Source organism: Camarhynchus parvulus, chromosome 22 (assembly GCF_901933205.1).
Source record: "Camarhynchus parvulus chromosome 22, STF_HiC, whole genome shotgun sequence".
NCBI classification, from domain to species: Eukaryota; Metazoa; Chordata; class Aves; order Passeriformes; family Thraupidae; genus Camarhynchus; species Camarhynchus parvulus.
Genome location: NC_044592.1, coordinates 2,610,164 through 2,622,448, shown reverse-complemented (window position 1 = coordinate 2,622,448; position 12,285 = coordinate 2,610,164). Strand labels below are relative to the sequence as shown.

Genomic DNA, 12,285 nt, shown 5'->3' with positions numbered 1-12,285 from the left:
TGGCCTGGGGCAGCAGCTCAGGGACACTGCTCCTGTGCCTGGGGATCCCCTCCCAGCTGGGGGTGGTGGATGCTGACACCTGGCCAGAGAAGCACAAACACAGTGGATGCTGCTGCTGTCCCCATGCTGCTGGGGTCACTGGGGCTGCCAGTGGGGTTCCAGCAGGATGCTCTGAGCAGGGCCTTCCCAAACAGCAGATTTCTGGGGGAAAATAAGCCCTGAGAGTGCTGCCTGTGCAGGCAGGGGCTGGAGGCGCTGGGAGGGCAGGGGAAGGGAAGGGCCAGGCTACAACAGCAGGACTGACACCCTTGTGGGGTGCAGGTCTGAGGACAGGGGTACAACAGCAGGACTGACACCCCTGTGGGGTGTAGGTCCAAGCCCAGGGGTACAAACAGCAGGACTGATACCCCATGGGCTGCAGGTCCGAGGGCACTGCAGGTAACATACACTTCACATACAAAACAGAGGTGACACCCTCACTCACAGTCAGCACCAGAGCCACCACACAAGGCCTTCCCTGGTCCCCAGCTTTGAGGAGGGGGGCCATGAGCCACATACATCCACAGTCTCAGAGGAGAGCTCCACTTCAGAGGCAGCCCCAGCACCTGAGCCAGCCCTGCTGAACAGCCCCCAGAATCAGGCACCTTCGCAGCTCTCAAAGACAGGAAAATCCCAACCACCACTGTGTGCCCACAAGAAAAGGGGACAATCTCAGCAGCTGTGGCCTCTAGGCCCCGAGCGCAGAGTTAACTCTGATAAAAAACATAAACTATGTAAGCATAAAACCACGGGGCACTGGCCATGACACCAGCTTTGCACAACACCTTTAATTAGTGCCCGTGGTGCTGCCCCAGCGCTGGCTCTGCTGGTGGGTCCATGTCCGTCTTCATCTCCAGCTCTGGCTCTAGCTCTGTGTCTGTCTGCAGCTCCGGGGCCAGCTCTGGGTCCTGTAGCTCCAGGTCTGGCTCCCATTTTAGCTCCAGGTCTGGCTCCAGATTTAGCTCCAGGCCTGGCCCCAGATGTAGCTTCAGGTCTCTCTCCTGTTTTACCTCCAGACCTGGCTCCCGATTTACCTCCAGGTGTGGCTCCCATTTTACCTCCAGGCCTGGCTCCTGATGTAGCTCCAGACCAGGCTCCCGTTTTACCTGCAGGCTTGGCTCACGTTTTATCTCCAGGCCTGGGTCCTGATTTAACTCCAGGCCTGGCTCCAAATTTCGCTCCAGGTCTGGCTCCCATTTTACCTCCAGGCCTGGCTCCCGTTTCAGCTCTAGGCCTGGCTCCCGATGTAGTTCCAGGCCTGGCTCCTGTTTTATCTCCAGGTCTGGTTCCAGATTTTGCTCCAGGTCTGGCTCCAGCTCCCTGCCCGTGTCCCGGCTGGTGCTGTGGGGGATCTACAGTGGGGCCTTGGCCCTGCCTTGGCTCAGGGGGTGCCTCAGCCTGAGGTCACCTCAGCCCTGGGCGGTGTCCTCGTGTCCCTGTGGGAATCACCCTATCCCCTCCCCTCTGCAGGGATGCCCTCAGCCCCCTCACACCCTGCCTCCCCCAGGCTCCCACAGCCATGGGGCCCCACTCACCCCTCGGTGCCGGGCGCCTGCTCCCCGTGGCGCTGGCCGGGCACCTGCTGCCGCCACAGGCCGAGCCCCAGGGCCGCCGTCAGGAACAGCAGGACGAGGCTGGAGCCCAGCACCAGCCAGGCCATCTCACCATCCTCCAGTGCTCGATGCAGGCCTGGTGGGAGACACCTGGATGGGCACGGGCACTGCCAGCCATGCTGGGCACAGGCACTGCCAACCCAGCACAGGCACTGCCAGCCCTGCACAGGCACTGCCAGCCCTGCACAGGCACTGCCAGCCCTACACAGGCACTGCCAACCCAGCACAGGCACTGCCAGCCCAGCTGGGCACAGGCACTGCCAACCCAGCACAGGCACTGCCAGCCCAGCACAGGCACTGCCAGCCCTGCACAGGCACTGCCAGCCCTGCACAGGCACTGCCAGCCCAGCCAGGCACAGGCACTGCCAGCCCTACACAGGCACTGCCAGCCCAGCCTGTCCAGCCCAGCCAGGCACAGGCACTGCCAGCCCTACACAGGCACTGCCAGCCCAGCCTGTCCAGCCCAGCTGGGCACAGGCACTGCCAGCCCTGCACAGGCACTGCCAGCCCTGCACAGGCACTGCCAGCCATGCTGGGCACAGCCCCTGGCAGCCCTGCCCACACCATCCCCACTCTGCCCCACTCACCTCCCTCTGTGAACTGCAGCCCGCTGTCCCTGCTGCCCCCCCAGCGTGACCCCCTCCACTGGCAGTCGGGGGGCTGCCAGCCCATGTTGCAGTGGCAGTTGCCCTTGTTGTTGCACACCTGCAGGGCCAGGGAGGGGTACAGGTGTGCAGGGGGCTGGTACAGCCTGCCCCCCCCAGCCCAGCACCCCTGGGACTCACCCCGTGGCCGTGGCACTTTGTTTTGCTGTCACAGATCGGTCCCAGCACCGACAGTGGGTGGCATGTGCTGTTTATACACACCTGGGAAAAACCATGGCAGCTCCAGCCCAGCACTGCCTCACCCTTGCAGCGCTCAGCACATCAGGCTGTGGCCCAAAGGGAAATGAAAACACACTATTTAAAAAAACAAAACAAAACAAAAAAACCAAAGAAGCCACAGTTCTGCCCTGAGGCCAGGTCATTTCAGTGCTCACACCCCACCAAACCTTGAATGCAATACAATTTGCAAGTTTTTACAGTGTTTCTAAATATCATGCGCACTGCTGCAAGCAACGAGTGTTTTGATGATCTTGTTCATATTCACAGCTTCTATTTGTCATTCCAGATGATTACAGAATATTCCCTTACCCTTCCAGAGCCACATTTTGTCCCCGGAGCAACCTGAAGGGGATCCAGCCATGTGGACACGTTCAGGTAGTTCAGAGTCACACAGATATGATGCTTCACCCGGGCGTACATCACGGCAGTGGCAGGTGCTAAGAAGGGCTTGTGGGATGGGTACGTGCAGATTAACTTCCCACACCTGAGATCCCTGGAAAGGCAATTTGCACAGGATGTGTATCAAACATGCACAGACATGTGGGTCTGTTCTTCAGCACAGGCTACAGCCAACATCTGAGGTCACCATTTGTGGTATTTGCAGGGGTCCTCAGGACGAGGTGAGAGATGAGTGAATCCATGTTCTTAGAAGGCTAATTCATTATTTTATGATATTATTAGTTTATTATTTTAATAATGTATTAATTTGTTTATTAATTAGTTGATTATTCTATTATAGTATTCATTATATCATTTTTATTTACTATTATTAATACATTATTTATTTATATATTATTTTATTACATTTTTATAAAAAATTTATTATATTATATATTATTATTTTATTATACTAGTATATTATTATTATATTATTGTTTATATATTATTTTATTATATTATTTTATTATATTATTCTTTTATAATTTTATTATTTATCATATTATATTTTAGTATATTATTTTAGTATATTATTTAGTATCACATTAAAGAATGCTATACAAAAACTATACTAAAGAATACAGAAAGGATACAGATAGAAGGCTTAACAAGAATAATCATGAAAAACTAGTGACTGACTCCTGAGTCCAACACAGCTGATAGTGATTGCTCATTAAGTAGAAACAATTCACATGAAACCAGTCATGCACCTGTTGGTAAACAATCTCCAGCCACATTCCAAAGCAGCAAAGCAGGGAGAAGCAAATGAGATAATATTGTTTTTTCTCTGAGGCTTCTCATCTTCCCAGGAGAAGAAATCCTGGCGAAGGGATTTTTCAGAAAATGTGAAAGTGACACAGACACACACAGATACTGCCTGATGAGCACTGGGACATCAAGCAGCACAGTCTGCTGAGAAAACATCAGCAGGACTGGGAGGGTCTGTGGCACAAGGAGAGACATCATATGGAGGAGAACACACAAAGAGGTATTACTGCTTCACAAACCACACCATAAACTGGAGTCTTGCCACTTCTCTTTGCTGTCCAACCCCAAAGAAACGTGGATTTTAGCAGAGGCAGTGCCCCCTGGCCAGCATACCTCCACGCACAGTGCCGGTATTTGTGGTTGGGCTGGAACCCGCAGTGCCCGAACCTGTCCCGCTGCCCGTTAATCTCCTCGTAGCACATCACGGGAGCGTTCCTGGAGTCTGCAAGTTCAGCAAGAATATTTGTTACTCTAATCGATGATATCTGTAAATTCCTGCTGCGTAATCTCACCGAATAAAAATCCTGGCATACCAAAGGAGGGTTCCAGGAAATTCCCCCTGATGAGATTACAGCCATAAGCACCAAAATCCTGGCATGAATATTCATCTCCAGAAATGTTTCTTCCAGAGGATTATTCGTCTGACCAAACCCCAGCAATATGCATTCAATACCATCATCGATAAGATAAATCTGTGTCTCCTAGAATGTATACTGCAGGAGATTTTCTGCAAAATCCTAGCCTGAATATTTGTCTCCAGAAATATTGATTCCAGAGGATTATTCATCTGACCAAACCCCAGCAATATGCATTGGATATGCATCATTGATAAGATAAATCTGTGTCTCCTAGAATGTATATTGCAGGAGATTTTCTAACAAAGTGAATTGTTTGCCATTTTCGGGAAACTCTCAGCAAGAGCAGCAGCAAGAAAGGAAAAACTACATGAATATGCTCAAAAGATAAAATCAACGGTAAGAAAGCAAGAAACCCTTCCTTGCAGCCCTCGGAGTTTGGAAATGTGTAAAAAAGACTTTGTGAGAGCTGTCTCTGTATGATGCACAGACGAGAGGAGCCAGAGTGCCCCACCTGTCCCACCTGATGCTGTCAGCCTGGCTCAGCACTGATCTGACCTTTGCTTGTGGCCTTTTTTATGACTGTGTTTTAATTATTGAATAAATTCTCCTTATTAATCAAATTAGCTAATTCATTTATAACATTACCGTGAAAAGGAACACAAAGGAACGTGTTCTGGTATCTAATAACTTCATTTTTCATTATTTAATTAGAGAAAACACACCAATCCCTGCCCAAACCCTCAGCAGTCCTGAACCTCGGGAATCAGCAGGGGAAGTTCTCTGATTGAGTTTGCCCACAGAAAATAACAGAAAGAACAAAAAGCAAATTATCTGTGAAGCACTGGGGGGACTCTGTGCTTCAAACCAGAGCTTGAAATGCTTTCCTAGAGCTGTGCCTTCTCTCCAGGTGCCCCACTCTCACCTGAGCTCATTGAAGAGCACAGGTAGGTGATGCTGTGGCCACCCCTGCCCCTGAGCAGTGCCAGTGCCACCAGCACAGCCTGTTACCTGTCCCGTAGATCCTCCTGCACTGCAGGTCTGGGGACTGGCAGCGTCCCCGGTAGCAGTAGCCGGTGCCACGCCCGCACTCCTGCCCGTCCTGCACGTACACATCGGGCGGGCAGGAGGCGGAGGAGCCGCTGCAGAACTCGGGCAGGTCACACTGGGCATCGGCGGGCGGGCGGCACAGTGTGTTCCTCCACTTGAACTGCGGGGAAGGAGGAGCTCTGCAGCCCCCCATGTCTGCCAGCCTGAGCAGGAGGAGCTCTGCAGCCTCCCAGCCTGAGCAGCAGGAGCTCTGCAACCTCCATCACCTCCCAGCCTGAGCAGGAGGAGCTCTGCAGCCTCCCAGCCTGAGCAGCAGGAGCTCTGCAGCCTCCATCACCTCCCAGCCTGAGCAGCCAGAGCTCTGCAGCCTCCATCACCTCCCAGCCTGGGCAGCAGGAACTCTGCAGCCTCCATCACCTCCCAGCCTGAGCAGCCAGAGCTCTGCAGCCTCCCAGCCTGAGCAGGAGGAGCTCTGCAGCCTCCATCACCTCCCAGCCTGAGCAGGAGGAGCTCTGCAGCCTCCATCACCTCCCAGCCTGGGCAGCAGGAACTCTGCAGCCTCCATCACCTCCCAGCCTGAGCAGCCAGAGCTCTGCAGCCTCCATCACCTCCCAGCCTGAACAGCAGGAGCTCTGCAACCTCCATCACCTCCCAGCCTGGGCAGGAGGAGCTCTGCAGCCTCCATCACCTCCCAGCCTGAGCAGGAGGAGCTCTGCAGCCTCCATCACCTCCCAGCCTGAGCAGCCAGAGCTCTGCAGCCTCCATCACCTCCCAGCCTGGGCAGCAGGAACTCTGCAGCCTCCATCACCTCCCAGCCTGAGCAGCCAGAGCTCTGCAGCCTCCATCACCTCCCAGCCTGAGCAGCCAGAGCTCTGCAACCTCCATCACCTCCCAGCCTGAGCAGCCAGAGCTCTGCAACCTCCATCACCTCCCAGCCTGAGCAGCCAGAGCTCTGCAGCCTCCATCACCTCCCAGCCTGGGCAGCAGGAACTCTGCAGCCTCCATCACCTCCCAGCCTGAGCAGCCAGAGCTCTGCAGCCTCCCAGCCTGAGCAGGAGGAGCTCTGCAGCCTCCATCACCTCCCAGCCTGGGCAGGAGGAGCTCTGCAGCCTCCATCACCTCCCAGCCTGAGCAGCCAGAGCTCTGCAACCTCCATCACCTCCCAGCCTGAGCAGCCAGAGCTCTGCAGCCTCCATCACCTCCCAGCCTGGGCAGCAGGAACTCTGCAGCCTCCATCACCTCCCAGCCTGGGCAGCAGGAACTCTGCAGCCTCCATCACCTCCCAGCCTGAGCAGCCAGAGCTCTGCAGCCTCCATCACCTCCCAGCCTGAACAGCAGGAGCTCTGCAACCTCCATCACCTCCCAGCCTGGGCAGGAGGAGCTCTGCAGCCTCCATCACCTCCCAGCCTGAGCAGCAGGAGCTCTGCAGCCTCCATCACCTCCCAGCCTGAGCAGCAGGAGCTCTGCAGCCCCCCATGTCTGCCAGGCTGAGCCCACACAGCCCCCTCTGCCCATGCCCTCCCTCTTGAGGCACTCAGGTGTGACACTGCCTGGGACAGTCTCCAGGTAATATTCTCCCTAAGGGCTCCCAAGAGCTGAGCCAGGAAGCCCAACGCCAGGAACCTTTCCCACTGCACAGCAGGAAGTTTGGCTCTATCCCTCAGCATGGGAACATGCCATTTGTCCAAAATGAAATAATGATTTTGTCGTAATTATAAAGATATGCCTTACCTGACAATTTCTACAACATAATCCAGAGGCACATCTTGCTCTTGGCCTCAGTCTACAGTTTGGAGTGCAACACCTGTCCTTCAGGCATTCCTGTGGACACATGGCAAACCCACGTTATTTCATTTTGTTGTCCCCCTGAGCTTCTCCTCCTCCTCTCCCCATATTACTTGGGAAATATCCAGCAGAACAAACGGGCAAAGCTGCCACACAGAAACAATCTCCAACCCAACACAGCCCTCCCTGGGCTGCTCCCCTTGCAGGAATCCACAAAATCAGAGGGTTTTGGGAAAGCTGCAAAAGGCAGGCCTCAGAGACAGCAGAACTGTGATTAGAGCTAAGCAGCAGCCATGAGTTAGGTCAGCAGAAAAATTATGTAAAATGTAGAAAAGTAAGAACAAATAGAACAATGATCTGTGTGTTAATGCTTGTCTAGAATAACTCCCTAAGCTACAGAAAAGTTTATCTGGTGAGATATTAGGGAGCTCTAAGCTTAATAATGGAGCTCTGTGCATTGTGTTTTAAGGCTCACAAGCAGGTATTGTATTTGAAATAAGCAAGGTACCTGTGCTTATAGTGGTTGGATAGAACTGCTGTCAATGCGCTTTTGCTTTGTGTGATTGGTCAAAAAACTTATAAAGTGAGTTGTAACATTAAGTTCTTGGTCTGCTGGCTGGGATGTGAGCTGGTGGCATCTTCCTATTGTCATAATCATGTAATGAGGCTGATGCTGGAAAATAAAACAGCTCAAGGCACGTTCCCAGCAGTTCTGTCCTGTTTGTGATTTGTACACAGCTCCTGGCCAGCGATACCCTGCTGCACTGGGGCTCCTGCTCCCGAGGGTTGGTGACTCCATGGGCACTGGGAGCACAAAGGCAGGGCTGTGCCCACCTGGGCTGTGCCCACCAGGGCTGTGCCCACCTGGGCTGTGCCCACCTGGGCTGTGCCGCAGTCGCACTGCTCGCCCGGCTCCACCACGCGGTTGCCGCAGACGGCGCCGCTCTGCCGGGACTGGCGGCTCAGCCGGGGGCTGCTGAAGAGGCAATCCCCTCTGCCCTGCTTCAGGAAGGTCTCAAAGTCCCTGATGCTGCAGTTACTGAAGGCTTTCGACCCACTGAAATATCTAAAATAAAGCAATGATCAGGTTATACGTTACACAAAGCAATGATCAGTTTATACCTTACACATTCACCGCCCCTCTCTCTCTCCCTAGCTCTGTGCAAGTCAAGGGCTCACCCAGACACTGACACCCCCCAGGGTCTATTAATTCACCTGATCTACAGCTCATTATTAACAGAGATTGAAAAACATCCTGAAGTACCTTCATTTTGGAGAGCAAAGGTCTCTTTTGTCAAATTAAGCGCTAAATTGCTATTTAATTAATGACATTTTACTTCTCAGAGGAATAAAAGCAGGTATTTCTTCACTGAAATAATGGTATTGAAATAACTGGTATTCAGGCATTGGAATTGCTGCCCAGGGAGGTGGTGGAGTCCCCGTCCCTGGCGGTGTTCAAGAAATGAGTGACACAGCACTCAGTGCTCTGCTCCACTTGACAAGGTGGTGATTGGTCAAAGGTTGGACTCCATGCTCATGGAGGCCTTTTCCAGCCTGAGTGGTTCCATTTTTGCAGAGGAATGACAGTGGTGGAGGACACTTCTGACAAGGGCACACCGTGCTGCCATCCCTGTCACCCCTTCATGTGCCCCAGCCCCGCAGCCCCTCGGGCAAACTCACAGCGCCGCAGGGCTCATGGCGCAGACCCGTCCAGGGCAGCTGCAGCCTCGGGGGCTGTCGGGGCTCATGCCCAGGCTGTGGCCCAGCACCTGCGCCAGCAGCACGGAGAAGGACTCCAGGGTCACGTTCTGGTGGTACTGGAGGGAGGAGAGAGAGGAGCTGCCAGAGCTGAGCAATCCTTGCAGAGATACAGATCCTCCCACGTGTTCCATCCACCCCTGTTCATGGTGCCCAGGCTGAGCTCACGGCCCTGTGGGCTGCTGAGGGACAGGCACAGGACAGGGGGGACCATACCAGGGCCACCGTGGCAGCAGCATCTCTCTGACATGCCCCTCCTGGAGCTGCTGCGCCCACGAGGGCTCCTTGGTGCCTGTACCTGGAACAGAGCTGGGGTCACTGCTGTGGTCAGTGGGGGATGCTGGTTCTGTACAGCCCAAGTCCCCTTGGTGCCCCCAGACTGTTTGCTGTCCCCAGGGGAGCTGGGGCAGGGTCTGGTGCCTGGTGCTGGCAGGGACTGGGGGGGTGGCAAGGGATGGACGGCACCATTGCAGCTGCTGCATCGCTAGGAGGAATGGCTTGGAAGAGATACTTGAAGGATTTAGGAAATATGGGTTTTTAAAAAGCATTTTTTGTCAAAGTTTCAGCTTGGTTTGACTGATTGCTACCACGTAACCTTTAACACTAATGAACCTTTATCTTACCCTAAGAGAGAAGCAATGTTGTGTGCCTGTGGCTCCAGGGACAACTGTTTCCACTGTAAAAATCGCTGTAGAATGTCCTCTGTGTCCCCTGCTGTTGATATTTTATCCCCCTCTGCCCACAGCTCCAGGGAGGACAGCACAATGGTGACATTAAGGGGATTAAACATCTGAAAGTATAAGAGAGGAAACATCTGCTCTCACACCTTCCCTTCATGCAGAGCCACCACTCTGCACACAGTAAACACAGGGGGAAAGTAAATTGCTGCTGCCAGTGCCTCAATGACATCTGTAGCCAAAAAGAATGAACACACCTAAAGAATAAAGAGGCAGAGCCAAAGTCCAATAACTTCATAAGTGTTAGGGGTTTTGGGAATAATTTCTTATTACACAACTGAAGCATAAGACCAGCAGTGGAGTAAAGAACAGGATTGGAAGTTGGTCACAAGCACCTGAGAGTAAGCAGGTGAATTGGATCAGTGGGATCAGGGCAGAGGGGAGCAACCCAGGAGTCCTCAAAATGCAGGGTTTGGCTGCCCTGAGGCAAACTGCCTCAGTTTATCTGTACATCTGCACGAGACATGGCCATCACACAGGGAAAGATGTTCTTTTGTGGCAGATTGACATGTCCAGAGGAAAAACCTTCTCAGGAAACACAGAATTTTTTACATAACATCCTCCTAAACCTAAAAGCAGCTAGAAAAGAGGTGGCCGCTGCTAACATCCACATCCCCCTCATCCCCTGTCTCACTGCAGTACAAACCAGAATTAAGAACTCACACTGTTGATTAAGTTGAAGGCCTGGATTACGTTCTGTGTCGCAGCATTTGGGTCTGATCCCATATAGTTGTACTGAAAAACAACCCAAGAGGACACGGGGGTAGACAAAGTGCTTACCATGTCAATGTTGGAACACTGAAATGATTCCCAACACTGAGCCATGGAGACATGAGCTACAAATTCACGTTCCTTATTTCCTACAAAATCCACAGCACGTGCAACTTTTCAAAACAGAAAACAAATCCATGTAAAGCTGGGCAATGTTACCATTTCCATGCTCACAGAAGTCAGGCAAAGAAAAGGAAAAAGTGGCTGGCGTGGACTTACCAAAGCCTTGTCCAAAACCACGTACACTGTGAGGTATTTGGGAGATCGTGCAGCGGCCGAGAGGGGCTAAAAGAGAAAATGGGCTTCAAAGGACAGATTCTGCATTCTCTGGTCGCCTCACTGCTGCTGCTGGCTGTGCTTCTACAAAGCTCCTGTCCAAGTGTCTGGCCAAAGACAGACAGAAGACCTTCCAGCAGAATCAGGTCCCTCCTCACAGGGCAGGGACAGCAGCAGCACTGTGAGAACAGGCACCACTCACCTCATCATCGCTGGGGGCCTTGTCCAGCATGTCCCAGGCTGCCAGCCCACCCTGCCCTGCCTCAGGGGGGCTCTGGGCAGGGGGGGCTGGTGCCATCTGCTCCTCACCCACTCGGTACAGCACGTGCTGGAAGGCAGGGGAGTAGCCCAGGGGCTGGATCCTGTAGCTCACGTTCTCAAACTGCAGCAAACCCCTGCCAGGGCACCAGCACTGCCCACTTGCTCCTGGGCACTGGCACAGCTGCCCCAGCTGTTTGTTCTGCACGCCAGGCTGCCAGGGAGGGCAGCACAGGGACGGGGCTGGTGCTTTACCTGAGCCCTGAGCAGGTGTTGAGGGTCACTGCTGAGCTGGGGAAGCCATCGATGTAACCCCAGTAGTGGCAGCCTCCCTGTGACATGACAGGACAGGGAGCCCTTCCATGGCTGGGCAGGCCATCCCCTTACCCACCACCCCAAACAAACCCAACATGCACAAACACAGCCCAAAGCAAGGCCAGGTTACCTCAGAGTGGGCGGAATCAGCGTGCAAAGATCCCTGCTCACTGGACACGTACGTCTGGAAATCATCAGATAAAAAGGCACTGCAAGAGAGAGGCACCAAGTGAGGTACTTAGAGCAGCATCCATCAGGCAGAGCTTCTCAAGCTTCTTGCAGCCACCAGGGAGCAGGGCAGCCACTGGCAGTGAGGGCAGTGGCAGGGCCAACTCACTGCTGCTGCAGGTGGATGGTGTAAGGCCTCCCCTCGATCCTCAGGGTGTAGGACACTGCCTCCTTGTGCATACAGAAAAGCAGAGAAGGGGAGAAGTGGGAACAGGGAGTTGGGAATAGCACAATCCAAGGCCTGCTGTGAACAGCGAAGGGGGAGCACAGCGTGGCTGCAGCCATCGTGGTGCTGGCAGCGCCGCTGTTACAGCTGCCACCACATCTGTACTCCCCCAGCCCTTTTGTTCAGCTGAACCCTCCCTTCCCCCAGCCTCTGTTACAGCTGCCACCACATCTGTACTCCCCCAGCCCTCCTCTTTAGCTGAACCCTCCTTCCCCCAGAGCCCCCCAGCACCGTGCCTGCTTCAGCCCCTCCTCTCCTTTTGTGCTGGCCCCCAGCTGCTGCGGGATGGTGATCTGGGACCAAACCTGCCCACCCACAGGGGACAGAGCCCCCCATGGCTGAGCCCAGTGCTGGCTGGCTGGGGGCTCTGGGGGGCCCTGCCCAGCCTCGTGCAGCAGCTCCAGGAGCAGCAGGAGCAGCAGTGGTGGCATTGCACAAAGTGGCCCCATGACCGGCCAGTAACTGCCCCGCAGTAACGGCCCCACAGCCCACCAGTAACTGCCCACAGGTAACAGCCCCACCAGTAACAGCCCCCCCACACCTTAAAGCAGAGGCTGAGGCAGA

At 53.9% G+C, this 12,285-nt stretch overlaps 1 protein-coding gene across 1 annotated transcript; it reads right to left on the bottom strand.

The window, feature by feature from the left end:
* Positions 1–830: 830 nt before the first annotated feature.
* On the bottom strand, positions 831–11,675 carry LOC115912498 (disintegrin and metalloproteinase domain-containing protein 32-like). Its single transcript, XM_030964080.1, has 18 exons — positions 11,605–11,675; positions 11,398–11,476; positions 11,208–11,284; positions 10,897–11,089; positions 10,638–10,703; positions 10,311–10,382; positions 9,534–9,700; positions 9,127–9,208; positions 8,833–8,969; positions 8,032–8,218; positions 7,099–7,188; positions 5,329–5,527; positions 4,076–4,184; positions 2,846–3,029; positions 2,438–2,518; positions 2,240–2,357; positions 1,575–1,728; positions 831–1,380 (listed from the first exon to the last, which is right to left on the bottom strand). Exons 1-18 carry the CDS (start codon positions 11,673–11,675, stop codon positions 831–833), a joined length of 2,616 nt encoding a protein of 871 aa, XP_030819940.1.
* Between the last annotated feature and the right edge of the window lie 610 nt (positions 11,676–12,285).

What these genes read in the sequence shown, in the direction of transcription:
- LOC115912498 (XM_030964080.1), bottom strand. Translation starts at nt 11,675, where the DNA reads ATGCACAAGGAGGCAGTGTCCTACACCCTGAGGATCGAGGGGAGGCCT. An exon ending in GCGACTGCGGCACAGCCCAG is followed by an intron (nt 7,189 to 8,031) that starts GTGGGCACAGCC and finishes ATGTGTCCACAG; the next exon opens with GAATGCCTGAAGGACAGGTG. An exon ending in CAAAATGTGGCTCTGGAAGG is followed by an intron (nt 2,519 to 2,845) that starts GTAAGGGAATAT and finishes GGTTTTTCCCAG; the next exon opens with GTGTGTATAAACAGCACATG.